This window comes from Scyliorhinus canicula, chromosome 26 (assembly GCF_902713615.1).
Source record: "Scyliorhinus canicula chromosome 26, sScyCan1.1, whole genome shotgun sequence".
In the NCBI taxonomy this organism is placed as follows: Eukaryota; Metazoa; Chordata; class Chondrichthyes; order Carcharhiniformes; family Scyliorhinidae; genus Scyliorhinus; species Scyliorhinus canicula.
Genome location: NC_052171.1, coordinates 9948387 through 9963816, shown reverse-complemented (window position 1 = coordinate 9963816; position 15430 = coordinate 9948387). Strand labels below are relative to the sequence as shown.

General features: G+C 50.7%; 1 protein-coding gene across 1 annotated transcript in view; it reads right to left on the bottom strand.

Annotated features, from left to right (window-relative positions):
• Positions 1 to 15430, bottom strand: part of LOC119957341 (dedicator of cytokinesis protein 5-like) — a 72127-nt gene that overhangs the window by 13156 nt on the left and 43541 nt on the right. The window contains 9 exon segments of the mRNA XM_038785242.1: positions 78 to 164; positions 1102 to 1186; positions 1475 to 1556; positions 3132 to 3273; positions 4757 to 4861; positions 6803 to 6892; positions 10151 to 10270; positions 11244 to 11334; positions 15090 to 15130. Coding sequence (XP_038641170.1) covers positions 78 to 164; positions 1102 to 1186; positions 1475 to 1556; positions 3132 to 3273; positions 4757 to 4861; positions 6803 to 6892; positions 10151 to 10270; positions 11244 to 11334; positions 15090 to 15130 — 843 coding nt within the window.

Sequence of the window (15430 nt, the reverse complement as noted above, 5' to 3'; positions counted from 1 at the left end):
TCCTGACTTGTTCTCGGCACGAAAAGCTCACCATAAAAGGGTAACTCTTTAAAAAAAGGAATGAAAACAATGCTTACGGACACAGTGGCCTTGACTTCGAACCATTGTAGGATGCCGGGGAAATTGTATGCCGTCGTGTACGTCACTCTTTCAATCCACATCGTCTGGAAGGTAAGAGGCATCTTTAGGGTTACTCATCGCCTTCCCCTGACCCTGACAAGATGGAGACGGTTCCGCCCCTTCCCCACCCTGGCGTTAACGCCCATCCCCGCACCCCCCCCCCCCCCCCCCCCCCCATTATCCCAGTGTCAGCCTTTCATAGATGAGACAGAGAATCAGAGTCAACCTTTCTGATTGGTCGACCTGAAGCAGATTAAGAGGCTATTTGGTTTAGTGGAACTGATTTCATGTCAAGGGTCAAAGGTTAAGAATGGTCTGCAGGGGGTGGGTGAGTCAATGTGGGGGGGGGGGGGGGGGCGCGGGGGGGGGGGGCCCATTTCCAACTTTACACACACCCCTTGATGGTTCAAGGGGACAAAACAACCCTTGGTAGCAGCACGGGACCTGACGTTCACTAAAAAAGAAATGTCTTGTCAAAGCTTTTCATCTCGGACCCATCAGGACAAACAGAAGAATAGTAAAATTTCAAACAGTCGCAACGATCTGTACAACAGCGCCGGTTGGTTGAGGTGTTACCATAGAGAAAGCAATAGGGAACTATAGGCTCTTGGGTAATTTGAAAATGCCGTGAGGAAACAGTGCTAACCACTGCGCCACCATGCCACCCCAATAGGGCTCTACATATGAATGAATGTGACTTAAGCATGTATGAATGAGCCGTGTCATGACAAATTATCTCAAATGTGTCGCTCTTGTCGCACTCAGGAGTGTTCAAGTTAGGAGCTATTTTGGATACCTGGGAGCGTATTGTTCCCCTTGCTTTCTCCATGGCAACGCCTTGGCCAATCAGAGTCCACTTGCCGACCAATCAGCCCCCATTCCTCCCGTGGTATAATAATTGCGACAATTTGAAATTTGACATTCTTGTTTTTCTCCCGACGCCGAATGAGCCCCCCCCCTCGCCGCGACTGTGCGCCTTACCGCAAACTCGTTGTCGGGATCTTTCTCTCCTTTCCTGAACGGCCGCGAATACTGGAACTGCTGAACCTCATTCGCTCGGTAGAAACTGTTTGAGGAACAGAGAGGGAGGAAGTGAGGATGGCTCCTGGTGCCCTCCCTATTCGCCATTTCGAAACCCCCCCCCCCCCTCAAAATGTCTGAAATTCAGCGGCCGGAGCGGGTACGTGGGGTGAGGTCGCAAATTAGCCATGATATCGTCGGTACAGCCTCGGGAGGGGCTGAATGGCCTCCACCTCCTCCATTACCTAATTTTCCAATCAGGCCCGGCCATTGTGGGAAATGGTGAAGCCCACTATGTTTATTCACCCCTCGAGGGGGGGGCGATCTCACTTACTTCAAGATCTGTTCTGGAATGGGCTTGTCCTTGTAGTGCAGCGGGAGGTTAAGAACGGGCTTGACTGTAAAACACTGAGCATCTGGCCGCTCGGGTTAAGGAATGGAAACAGCGGTAGATTCGCAAGGTTCAAGGTTTGACATCTACCTCACGCCTGAATCCACCCCCTTAGCCGTCACTCCAGGGTCGATAGTGGCCTGAATTTCAACTGTGGGTGGTGGGGGGGGAGGGAGTAGCAGCTAACGACACGTGCAACTTGCCAAGAACAATCAGGCGCAATGGGGGACGGTATTGCCGGAAGCGAAACTGGCAGGCAAGGAAGCCTTCGGACGGTGCAAGCGAAGAGCGTCGGCCATGGCCAGGTTGAAGGCTGGCGTTTCCAGTGACTTCTCCTCGGAGGGCGGAGCTCCCACTGCTCACGCAAGGATGTCAGGTGACGGTTTCTGGCGTTCCAATCACCTCCAGCAGTTACGCCCCACTGCCAGCCTTCACCATGGTCTGGCGGCAGCTTGTGAAACGCGTACGTCAGTCGCTGAAAGTAAGCGCTCAAGTACGGCAGGCAGCGAAGGCAAATGGCATGTTGGCCCTATAGCGAGAGGATTTGAAGATAGGAATAGGGATGATTCACTGCAATTGTATCAGGCATTGGTGAGGCCACACCTGGAGCATTGTGTGCCGTTTTGGGGTCCTTATCTGAGGAAGTATGTTCTTGCGATGGAGGGAGGGCAGCGAAGGTTTCCCAGGCTGATTCCTGGGATGGCGGGACTGTCATATGAGGGGAGACTCAGTCGGTGAGGATTATATTCATCGGAGTTTAGAAGAGTGAGTGGGGATCTCGCAGTAACTTATAAAATTCTGACAGGATTGGACAGGGTAGATTAAGAGAGAATGTTCCCGATAGTGTGGGAACTAGGGGTCGTAGTTTGAGGATAACATTCATAGATTCATAGAATTTACAGTGCAGAAGGAGGCCATTCGGCCCATCGAGTCTGCACCGGCTCTTGGAAAGAGCACCTTACCCAAGGTCAACACCTCCACCCTATCCCCATAACCCAGTAACCCCACCCAACACTAAGGCCAATTTTGGACACGAAGGGCAATTTATCATGGCCAATCCACCTAACCTGCACATCTTTGGACTGTGGGAGGAAACCGGAGCACCCGGAGGAAACCCGCGCACACACACGCGTGTGCAGCAGAGGCCATGGAACACATGACGGATGATATCGTCAGGCCCCCTGGGACAAGACCTCCTTCCCAACGAAGGGGAGGCAAGCATTGCCAGTGACCATCAGGGAATGCGGCATGGCTGGGTCGGCAGAGCGGCGCAGTGGTGAGCACTGCTGCCTCACGGCGCCGAGGGCCCGGGTTCCATCCCGGCCCTGGATCACTGCCCGCGTGGAGTTTGCACATTCTCCCACCCCGCGTCTGCGTGGCTCTCACCCCCACAACCCAATGTAGGTGGATTGGCCACGCTAAATTGCCCCTTAATTGGGGAAAAAAAAAATCAATGCGACATGGGGGCAGCGGTGGGAAAAGCCAGCGATTTCTGAACACTCGATTGAACAACGTACAATCCTCAACCCATTCACGGACAACAGAAGTCTGGCTGTGAAAGTGAAACAAGATGTCTTAATAGACTCAGGGAAAAGGATACATTGTTTTGGGGATGTTTTCAGCTCATCACTGGGTGGGGCGGTGCTTGTCATCTTTTCTGCATTGGGAAAGTGGGTCGCTAGCTTCAATCGAAAGTCCTCGTACCGTTCGTATTCCTTTCCACGGTGAATAAACATTCTATTCTGGAGAAGGAAAGCAGACTCAAATGAGGTCCACTGTCGTCACCTCAGTCGAAACACACTACCTTGACACGTAGCCCTGTCTCATCTGGATACATTCCCATCGCTCACTCCAGATTCAGACCAGCGCTCGGATAATTCCATCCCTTGTTTTACATACATCCAAATGGACGAGTGCGGAGGGAGCTCCAATCTGCACTGAAGTCCGGTTATGTAGACCAGTGTTGGAGACAATTATATTCAGCTTCTAACCCCGTGCTGTACCTGTCCTGGGAGTGTTTGATGGGGACAGTGTAGAGGGAGCTTAACTCTGTATCTAACCCCGTGCTGTACCTGTCCTGGGAGTGTTTGATGGGGACAGTGTAGAGGGAGCTTTACTCTGTATCGAAGCCCGTGCTGTACCTGTCCTGGGAGTCTCTGATGGGGACAGTGTAGAGGGAGCTTTACTCTGTATCTAACCCCGTGCTGTACCTGTCCTGGGAGTGTTTGATGGGGACAGTGTAAGGGCAGCTTTACTCTGTATCTAACCCCATGCTGTACCTGTCCTGGGAGTGATTGATGGGGACAGTGTAGAGGGAGCTTTACTCTGTATCTAACCCCGTGCTGTACCTGTCCTGGGAGTGTTTGATGGGGGCAGTGTAGAGGGAGCTTTACTCTGTATCTAACCCTGTGCTGTACCTGTCCTGGGAGTGTATGATAGGGACAGTGTAGATGGAGCTTTACTCTGTATCTAACCCCGTGCTGTACCTGTCCTGGGAGTGATTGATGGGGACAGTGTAGAGGGAGCTTTACTCTGTATCTAACTCCGTGCTGTACCTGTCCTGGGGGTGTTTGATGGGGACAGTGTAGAGGGAGCTTAACTCTGTATCTAACCCCGTGCTGTACCTGTCCTGGGAGTGTTTGATGGGGACAGTGTAGAGGGAGCTTTACTCTGTATCTAAGCCCATGCTGTACCTGTCCTGGGAGTCTCTGATGGGGACAGTGTAGAGGGAGCTTCACTCTGTATCTAACCCCGTGCTGTACCTGTCCTGGAGTGTTTGATGGGGACAGTGTAGAGGGAGCTTTACTCTGTATCTAACCCCGTGCTGTACCTGTCCTGGGAGTGTTTGATGGGGACAGTGTAGAGGGAGCTTTATTCTGTATCTAACCCCGTGCTGTACCTGTCCTGGAGAGTTTGATGGGGACAGTGTAGAGGGAGCTTTACTCTGTATCTAACCCCGTGCTGTTCCTGTCCTGGGAGTGTTTGATGGGGACAGTGTAGAGGGAGCTTTACTCTGTATCTAACCCCGTGCTGTACCTGTCCTGGAGAGTTTGATGGGGACAGTGTAGAGGGAGCTTTACTCTGTATCTAACCCCGTGCTGTTCCTGTCCTGGGAGTGTTTGATGGGGACAGTGTAGAGGGAGCTTTACTCTGTATCTAACCCCGTGCTGTACTTGTCCTGGGAGTGTTTGATGGGGACAGTGTGGAGGGAGGAGCATCACTTACCCGCAGGAAGGAGGGAAATCCCAGACCATAATAACCGACAGCAAAATACTCAGGCAAAGGCCTCATCGCCTTCATAATCTTCTCATAGAACTTGGCCTGCTGTCTCTGTGATGAAAATGCACAAAGGTCAGCAGTGAGAGACGAGAGGGAGACACAGAAACATTGGCCGACTGTTGTGTATCCGTGTGCCTCTTTTTAAAAAAATGTTTTTATTCTCCATTTTCACATTTTTCTTCAGAATGTACACCCCACCAACAAGAAGTAAACGGTAACAGATACAAAGTCAACACCCTTAACATCAGCAACGATTCCCTTCCCCCACCACCCCAACCAACTGCCCACCCGCCAATATATGCATCAAATAAAACAAACCCTCCCACGGTGGGAAAACACAAAGGCGATAAAGAGAAAGGAGTCCGGGACGGCCCATGGTCACCATTAACCTATAGAGCCCCCTCCCCCCCCTCCGACGACACTCAATGCCATCCAACCTCCGAAAGAGTACGTGAATGACACCCAAGAGTTGTAAACCACCCCCCCCCCCCTCAACTCCCCTCCACTTCCTCTTGTAAAAACCCTCCCCCCCCCCAACCCCGGTTCCTTCCCCCCCCCCCCCCCCCCGACTTTCCACACCGGCTAGACCCCTCGGACCCTGTACTGCCAGGCTCCGATGGCCGAAGCCCCTCCCCCGCACCTCACCCCCGTTCACTGGCCGGTTTAAGCCGGCCAGCGTGGAGGCCCCCGCCCATGTCTCTCTCCCCCTTGCCCGGCCCCAGGAAAAACCCAGAAGTCCCCTTCAGCGCACAAACCCCTCATACACGCCCACAGCCCAAAGGACCGATTGAAAGTCCCATTTCTTCCCTTGTCCAAATATACACAACGTTGGCTCCTGTAGCCCATACACCAGCACACAGTGAAACAAAAAAGGAAGAAAAAATACAGTCATGAGGCTACATGACCATTTCTCAATTCTGCCACAGTCCTTCTGCCTTCGCAAACTCCTCCACTGCTTCCGCCGTCCCAAAATAAATGTCCTTGAACTTGTAGGTCACCCTCAGCTTCGCTGGATATACAATGCCGCACTGCACCTTGCTGATGTACAGTGCCCTCTTCACCCGGCTGAAGGCAGCCCGCCTCCTCGCCAGCTCCACCGTAAAGTCCTGGTATACGCGTATACCAGCTCCAGCCCACTGCACCACCCGCTTCTGCTTAGCCCAGCACAGGACCTTCTCCTTCACGCTGTACCTACGGAAGCACAGAGTCACTACCCTTGGCGGCTCACTCGCCTTTGGTACAGGCCTCCACGGCCGAGGAGCCCGATCCAGTCCATACCGGGAGGGATCCTCCCCCAATAGTTTCGCCAACATCGTGGCAAAATACTCAGTCGGCCTCGGCCCTTCCACCCCTTCGGTCAGACCCATAATCCTCAAATTCTGTCGCCTGGATCTGTTTTCTAAGTCGTCCATTTTGCCTCGCAGAACCTTGTTGATCTCGATGACCCTCCGCATCTCCTTCCCCATCGGGGTAAGTTGATCACTGTGCTGCAATAATGTCTCTTCCACTTCCTTCAGAGCCTCGCCTTGCTCCCGCACCTCCGCCACTGCGCTCACCACCAACGTCGTCACCGGGGAAATCGCCTCCTCCACCAGCCCTTTCAATACCGCCCCCATCTCCTTCCTCATTGCCTCCATGTGTTTTGCGAACTGTCTTTCGACTTCCACGGCCATCACCTTAGTTATTTCTTCAGCCGTAAGCAATGCGGCCTCCCCTGGTGCTCCAGCCTCCATTTTCTTTACTGACCCCGCGGTGACCTTTCCACTCCCCGACGGACTTTCAGCCGCTTTTTTCACGGCCGTTTTTTTTTGCTGATCTTTGACATTTCCTCCCCCCTGTGCTGTCTCCCGACGTTTGCTGCCTCCGCTGCCCTTAGGACCGGGTGTTACCCCTCCCCCCCTCCCCCGACAATGCCGTTTCCCGAATGGGAGCCCTCCAACGCGCAGCTGCCTCCCGCCCGCCGTCACCGGAACTCATCCGCGCGCCTCTTACCAGCAGATTGCTCAGCTCCTCGTACTCGAATATCTCTTTCTCGTACATCCCTGCCAGCTCTTTGCACAGCTTGATCGCGTTTTCCCACATCTGTGAGCAAGATGAGGCAAACCTGAGTCTTTTTAAGACATGACAGGACGTCATTTATTCATTGGAGCGTGCGCATCCCGCTGGGATCGAGGAATTAAGGGATCGCTTTGTGACGGATAGTATTGCAACTGTACTGGGCTTTGGCGTTTCCGCATCCGAAGTACTGCGCGCAGTTTTGGTCCCCTTACTCGAGGAAGGGTGTTAAATGCATTCGAGGCGGTTCAGAGAAGGTCCGTGAGATTGATTCCAGGGATGATGCACTGATGAAGAGGGATTGAGTAGCTCATGGTCTGTACCCGTTTAGAAGGAGAGATCTAATTGAGGTGTATAAGGGGATTGACGGGGTAGATAGAGAGCAGATGTTTGCCCTTGTTGGGTGCTTCTGAATGAGAGGCTATAGTTTTAGGTTAAGCGGGCGGGATTGGGTGGGGGAGGAGGGGTCGGAGAGCAAACAAGACATACAGAGGGATGGAATTGAAGATTATTGAACTCTGGTTGCCCCAAACCTTTGAGGACTTGTGCCATGGACTGGAACAGTGCCTGGGTTGAGGAACTACGGGTACTGAATAGATTGGAGGGGTTGGGACTGTCCTCGTTGGAGGAGAGGAGATTGAGAGGAGATTTGATCAAATTGTTCAAAGTTACGAGGGAGTTTGGGACAGAGTCGATAATCTAAGGGTCCTTCCTGTTTTCTTATTTCTTATTTTTGCCGCCATCTTCCTTGATCTATGGATGGCTGGTGGGCCATGTGTCTTTAAGGAAGCCTGTATCTTTAATTCAAACAGAAGAATCCAGAAGGATTTAAACTGGAGTTGCAGACCAAGTGCGAAAGATTGACAGCGACTCAGTTTGATTGACTTGTAAGGCGCTGAACGAATTGGCCCAAAAGGCTGTACTATGTCTGGTAACAGGGAGTGATCGGGTCTCATCCCAGTGGGAGGTTTTCGTTTAGATTCTGGCAGCACGGTAAACAGACCCAGCTAATTCTCCACAGCAAGATCCTGCAAACTCTCTCCAGAAAGCCTGTAGTGAGGTCTCTCTCTCTCTCTCTACCTCTCTCTCTCTCTCTCCCCAGTATCCTGTGGGTTTTGAGTTCCTGGAATTACAGGGGCCTGAAGACAAACCAGGGGCTGAAAGCAAGGTTTGATGAGAAGTAAGAGGCGCCTACAGAAAGGTTGTGAGTACTAGATTTTTCAAACCAAGGCGAACCTGACTTAATGAATCTACAGTGAGGACTACTGCAACAAAGACTTTAATCTGCCAGCTTGCTGTGAAGAGAACCATCACCTGAACCAAAGATTCTTTCTCCCTTTTTATTTTGATTTTTACCCCTTTCCAACCCTCGGTGTGTGTCTGTCTCACGTATATGTGCGAGCGTGTGTGTATATCGAGGATGGGGGGGTGGGGGGGAAATTAAAGTGGGAGTTGGCTCAGTCAACCAACAGATTCTGCTACGTATTTCATTATAGGTCTTGTGATAAATAAACAGTAAATCTGTTTACATTTACAAACCTGGTGACTGTAATCATTGGACAGCCAAGGGGCCAAAGAATTCGGGTGTTTTTGAAATAATTATTGGTCAATTCACTTGTGTGGTGACTCCGGGGTCTGTGGGACTGGAATTAACCGTGAACTAGTCCAGGGGGTCGTACAAGTAGGGAGAGGCTGTTGGAAGGATCGAGAATGAGCGAGGACAGATTTAAGGTGATTGGAAAAAGAAGCCATGGAGACTTGAGGATAACCTTTTAACGTAGAGAGTGGTTACGATGTGGAACTCGCTTCCTTAGAGCCCGGCGGAGGCAGGTTCAATCGAGGTTTCAACAGGGAATTGGCGAATTATCTGAAGCAGGTTACAGGGAAAGGTGGGGTCGGGGGGCTGGGAGAAGAGGGAGATTACTCTCGCACAGGGCTGGCAGAGACCTGATGGGCTGAACGACCTACTGGTGTCACCATTCTATTCCAAAAGAAATTGCAGGAGGCGGGGCTCGAGGGACATAGACCTGCGTTGGGGAGCACGCGGACTTGTGTGTGTGTGTGGTTGTGTAAGTGTTTGAGGCGTGTGGGTTGTGTGTGTGTGTGGTTGTTCGAGTGTTTGAGGTGTGTATGTGTGTGTGTGGTTGTTCGAGTGTTTGAGGTGTGTGTGTGTGTGTGTGTGGTTGTTCGAGTGTTTGAGGTGTGTATGTGTGTGTGTGGTTGTGCAAGTGTTTGAGGTGTGTGTGTGTGTGGTTGTGCGAGTGTTTGAGGTGTGTGGTTGTGCAAGTGTTTGAGGTGTGTGTGTGTGTGGTTGTTCGAGTGTTTGAGGTGTGTATGTGTGTGTGTGGTTGTGCAAGTGTTTGAGGTGTGTGTGTGTGTGGTTGTGCAAGTGTTTGAGGTGTGTGTGTGTGGTTGTGCAAGTATTTGAGGTGTGTGTGTGTGGTTGTGCAAGTGTTTGAGGTGTGTGGTTGTGCGAGTGTTTGAGGTGTGTGTGTGTGTGGTTGTGCAAGTGTTTGAGGTGTGTGGTTGTGCAAGTGTTTGAGGTGTGTGGTTGTGCAAGTGTTTGAGGTGTGTGGTTGTGCAAGTGTTTGAGGTGTGTGGTTGTGCAAGTGTTTGAGGTGTGTGGTTGTGCGAGTGTTTGAGGTGTGTGGTTGTGCAAGTGTTTGAGGTGTGTGGTTGTGCGAGTGTTTGAGGTGTGTGGTTGTGCAAGTGTTTGAGGTGTGTGGTTGTGCAAGTGTTTGAGGTGTGTGTGTGTGTGGTTGTGCGTGTGTGTGTGGTTGTGCGAGTGTTTGAGATGTGTGGCTTTGTGTGTGTGTGTGGATGTGCGGGTGTTTGAGGTGTGTGTGTGTGAGGTGTCATTCTGCGTGTGTGTGTGTGGTTGTGCATATGTGTGTGAATTATCATTATGCGTGTGTGTCTGTGGTTGTGCGCGTGTGTGTGTGCGCATGGTTGTTCAAATGTTTGTGGAGTGTGGTTGTGTGCGCATGGTTGTTCGAGTGTTTGAGGTGTGTGGTTGTGCAAGTGTTTGAGGTGTGTGGTTGTGCAAGTGTTTGATGTGTGTGGTTGTGCGTGTGTGTATAGTGTGTGGTTGTGCGGGTGTTTTAGGCGTGTGATTGTGCGTGTGTGGTTGTGCGAGTGTTTGAGGTGTGTGGTTGTGTGTGGTGTGTGGTTGTGCGAGTGATTGTGTGTGTGAGGTGTCATTGTGCGTGTGTGTGTGGTTGTGCGTATGTGTGTGAATTATCATTATGCATGTGTGTGGTGTGTGACTCTGCGCAGTGTACCGACCTTGCCCATGTCACAGTAATGGATAATTTCTTGGTATAATTTCTCTTTGAGTTCCCGGTTCGTCAGCATTTGATAATCCTCTCTGTGGATGAGATAGGCAGCACAGGACTGGTCCGACCACTACATGGAGCAACAGAAGAGAATACAGGGGGATTCAAAAACGATTATATTATTTGTTTCTGGGCCAAATCTCGTGTCTTGTCGTTACCACGCTACGCAGCACAAAAATGAGTCATGCGTTGAAATGATTTCGGTACGAGGTACACAGGGCGACCATCCCAACAAACTGGTGGACCGTAACAAACAACATGTCCCTCAGTGACCATACTCAACCAGCCAATGCCCTTCAAACCTAACGTTGAACTGGAAATATTTCAATGTTGGGGCAGCACTTACTGAACAATCCCAAATGTTCTGCAAATTACACGAACCGATTTAAGCTCATCAGTACTTCACTTAACGTAAAGTTGCCATAGTCCCAGATAACTATAGGTCGCTTTCTCCTTGGGGGGGGGGGGGGGGGGGGTGAGCTGAGAGGTGGTGATTTAGCCTGAGTGTCACCACGCCTCAGGCGAGAGGTAAGATTGAGAAGGTGGGGCCCTCATGCATAACCTCAGCCGGTACGGGAAGTGAACCCACGCTGCTGGCCTCTCTCTGCATCAGCTGCCGAGCCCACCAAGCTAAACCCGCCTCTCTTACATTTACACTCCTCTGCAAATAAAAGGGACACGTCCAGGCACCTTGCATATTTTTTGAATCAAACAAAAGGCCAATAGAATCCTGGTTCCTTCTCCACACCAACGCCCCAGTCAATTCGCCAACCAATTATACTCATGCAGTATAAATTGTGCCTCCCTCGAAAATGCGGCACTTCTGCCCCTATTCTAACAAGCACGAGACGGAAAAGCTTCGACCGAATATCACTTTGTCCAGCGGCCTCCGGGTTCTGTCGTCCCTTATCGCCACTGAGGGGAACAGGTGCCCCTCGAAGCTGGCGGGCACTCATTTGGAGGATGTGGCGCCAACACTATCCCAATTGCCCGTTGCGCTGTGGCTTGTTAAGGCTATCAGTCCCTTATAGATTGCCTCTTACCTGGAGCAGCTCTGCGTGCAGCAGCAGTGTGTATGCGGCCTCAGTGTAGTTTCCACAATCACGGTGCAAATCCCGCAGTTTGTAGAGGTACCTGACGGCCAGAATGCCAGAGAGTTAGAGAGTCCTCGGCCACTTCTATCCCGGGCTTTCCGATTGCCAGGCTCGCGTTTCAAACGTTGGCATTTCTTCCCAGAATTCCCTCCTCCTGGCTGAGCTTGTTCCTGTCAATCAATAAACCCTCCCCACTGCCCCTGTATTACCATCTTTGGGGCAGCACGGTAGCATTGTGGTTAGCACAATCGCTTCACAGCTCCAGGGTCCCAGGTTCGAATCCCGGCTTGGGTCACTGTCTGTGCGGAGTCTACACATCCTCCCCGTGTGTGTGCGTGGGTTTCCTCCGGGTGCTCCAGTCCAAAGATGTGCAGGTTAGGTGGATTGGGCATGATAAATTGCCCTTAGGGTCCAAATTGCCGTCAGTGTTGGGTGGGGTTACTGGGTTATTGGGATAGGGTGGGGGTGTGGGCTTGGGTAAGGTGCTCTTTCCAAGAGCCGGTGCAGACTCGATGGGCCGAATAGCCTCCTTCTGCACTGTAAATTCTGTGAACATCTCAATGACATTCGTACCTACTTTATCTAACTTTCTGCTGCGTCGCTTGTGTCAAGAACGTTAAAAACAAAAACATTCTTGGTATTTATGTATTAAAACAAGTATTTAAGAACGTGAAATGGAGGCAGAATAGGCCATTCAGCCCCTTTCAGTCCATCCTGCTACTGCTTACTATCATAGTTGTAGAATCATAGAATTTACAGTGCAGAAGGAGGCCATTCGGCCCATCGAGTCTGCACCGGCTCTTGGAAAGAGCACCCTACCCAAGGTCAACACCTCCACCCTATCCCCATAACCCAGTAACCCCACCCAACACTAAGGCCAATTTTGGACACTAAGGGCAATTTAGCACGGCCAATCCACCTAACCTGCACATCTTTGGACTGTGGGAGGAAACCGGAGCACCCGGAGGAAACCCACGCACACACGGGGGAGGATGTGCAGACTCCGCACAGACAGTGACCCAAGCCGGAATCTCCCCATATCCTTTAGAATCCGAAAGTCTATCGATTCCTTTCTTGGATATACTCAACAATTCCCTTCTGGGATTGGGAATCCCTAAGATTCACCACCCTCCGAGTGAGGAGCTTTCTCCTCATCCATTTCCAAAATGGTCGACTCTTTATCTTGAGACTGTGTTGCCAGGTTGGAGATGCCCCAGCCAGGGGGTCGGGGGTGCGGGGAAATAACCTCCCAGCTCTACCCCTGGATAGCTATCGATAACCATCACCTCTCGTTCTTCGAAACTCCACGTAACATAGCCCGAGCCTCCTCAAAGGACAATGCCCTAATTTCCAGGAAGATCGACTGCGGGAATGAAAGACGTGTCTTACGAAGAGCGATTGAGCAGTTTTAAGACTCACTCTCGCTGGAGTTGGGAATAATAAGAGGAGATCTAATTGAGGTGTGTAAGATGCTGAGGGGGGTTGAGAGGGGAGATGGAGACCGGGTGTTTCTCCTAGTTGGACATTCTAGAAGGAGGGCATAGTTTGAGACGAAGGGGAGAAGATTTAAAATGGAAAGGAGGACGAATTAGATTAATCTGTGAAATTCTTTACCCTAGAGTGCAGTGGACCCTGGAACACTCAACAAATTAAAGAGGAGATTGATAGCTTTTTAATTAGTAACGGGATGAAGGATATGAAATGAATGAAAATCGCTTATTGTCACGAGTAGGCTTCAATGAAGTTACTGTGAAAAGCCCCTAGTCGCCACATTCCGGCGCCTATGGGGAGTGGGCAGGAAAGTAGGGATGAGATCGGCCAAGATCATGTCGAATGGTGGAGTAGGTTTGAGGGTCTGAATGGTCCACTCCGGTTTCCAGTTCTTCATTCCACTCCGTCTGTGGCAAGTATTTAGAAAATCACACCATAATTGGGCAGAGCAGGGCAGCACGGTGGTGCAGTGGGTTAGCACTGCTGGCTCACGGCGTCGAGGTCCCAGGTTCGATCCCGGCTCTGGGTCACTATCCGTGTTGGGTTTGCACATTCTCCCCGTCCTTAAATAACGGGATTAAATCTGCAAAGGTACCATAATCCAGGCATGGCTTCACCAAAGCCCTCCTCAATTTCAGTAATACTCTTACGGTCAATCCCGAACATACCTTCTGAGTTGCTGCACCGAGCTCTCTGCGATTCAGACGCAGGAACACCCTGGGCCCTCTAAATATCGACACGCGCACCAGTTAGAAATATTCTGTCGCTCTCTTAAAGTGGATATTTTCACTCCTCCCCTCCCCGCATTATATTCCATCTGCCATTTTCTTGCCCGCTCAATTAACCTGTCTATATCCCTGTGTGTTCTACTCACAGCCTACATTCAAAAGCGAATTGGGTACTTATCTGAAAACAAAGAACGTGTTTGGGTCACGACGTGAAGGGCGGGGAGTGGCACTCGGTAAACTGCATAACCAAAGGGCCAGCAGAGGGGGCCGAATGTCCTCCTTCAGCGTTTGTAACCATTCTGAGATTCTATGCACCTCTTTTGCGGCATCTTAACAAATGCCTTTCGCAAATCTAGATATACTACATCTACTGGCTCCCCCTTATCCATCCTCCAACAGATAGGCCAAGCACAATTTCCTCGATATACTGCATCGACTGGTTCCCCCTTATCCATCTTATCTGGTTTAGCTCACTGGGCTAAATCACTGGCTTTTAAAGCAGACCAAGCAGGCTAGCAGCACAGTTCGACTCCCGTACCAGCCTCCCCGGACAGGCGCCGGAATGTGGCGACTAGGGGCTTTTCACAGTAACTTCATTGAAACCTACTCGTGACGATAAGCGATTTTCATTTCATCCTCCAACAGATAGGCCAAGCACAATTTCCTCGATATACTGCATCGACTGGTTCCCCCTTATCCATCCTCCAACAGATAGTCCAAGCACAATTTCCTCGATATACTGCATCGACTGGTTCCCCCTTATCCATCCTCCAACAGATAGGCCAAGCACAATTTCCTCGATATACTGCATCGACTGGTTCCCCCTTATCCACCCTCCAACAGATAAGCCAAACACAATTTCCCTTCCATAAACTTTGTGACCACTCTGCCCAATTATTTATTTATTTATTTAAAAAATACATTTAGAGTGCCCAACTCATTTTTTTTCCAAGTAAGGAGCATATTAGCACGGTCAATCTACCTACCCTGCACATCTTTGGGTTGTGGGGGCGAAACCCACGCAAACACGGGGAGAATGTGCAAACTCAATACGGATAATGACCCAGAGCCGGGATCGAACCAGGGACCTCGGTGCCATGAGGCAGCAGTGCTAACCACTGCGCCACTGGGCTGCCCTGTTCTGCCCAATTATGCTGTGATTTTCTAAGTGCTTGGATACCACATTAATAATAATAGATTCTAATATTTTCCCTGCCATCGATCCCTGGTTAACTAATTTATCGTTTCCCGTTATTGTGCTTCCTTAATAAGTAAAAACACATGGGTTTGGAGTCACGTGTAGGCCAGACCAGGTAAGGACGGCATATTTCCTACCCTTAAGGACGTTAGTGAACCAGATGGGTTTTTACGATAATTGATAATAGTTTTATGGTCATCATTACTGAGATTAGCGACAACTCCAGATTTTAGTAATTGAATTTATGTTCCACCAGCTGGCTGATGTGGTGGGATTCGAACCCATGTCCTCAGAGCACTGGTCCCTCTGGGTTACCAGTCCATATCGGTGAAGTGAGCCTGTGCAATCGGTGTGTTCAGTGCGATGATGTTTACCTACCTGATGTAAATGTCCTCCCGTTTCTTTTCCTTATAGAAGGTCTGTGGTAGAAAGGGAAAGGATTTCTTTCAGTTTCACATCTTTCCATTGGCTCCCCAACAGAGGGTGGGGGAGGCGAAAATTTCCCTCCATTTCCTCTTTGACATGCATTAGACGTACAGTGCAGAAGGAGGCCACTTGGCCCATCGAGTCTGCACCGACCCACTTAAGCCCTCACTTCCACCCTGTCCCCGTAACCCAATAACCCCTCCTAACCATTTTGGACACTAAGGGGCAATTGATCACGGCCAATCCACCTAACCTGCACGTCTTTGGACTGCGGGAGGAAACCGGAGCACCCG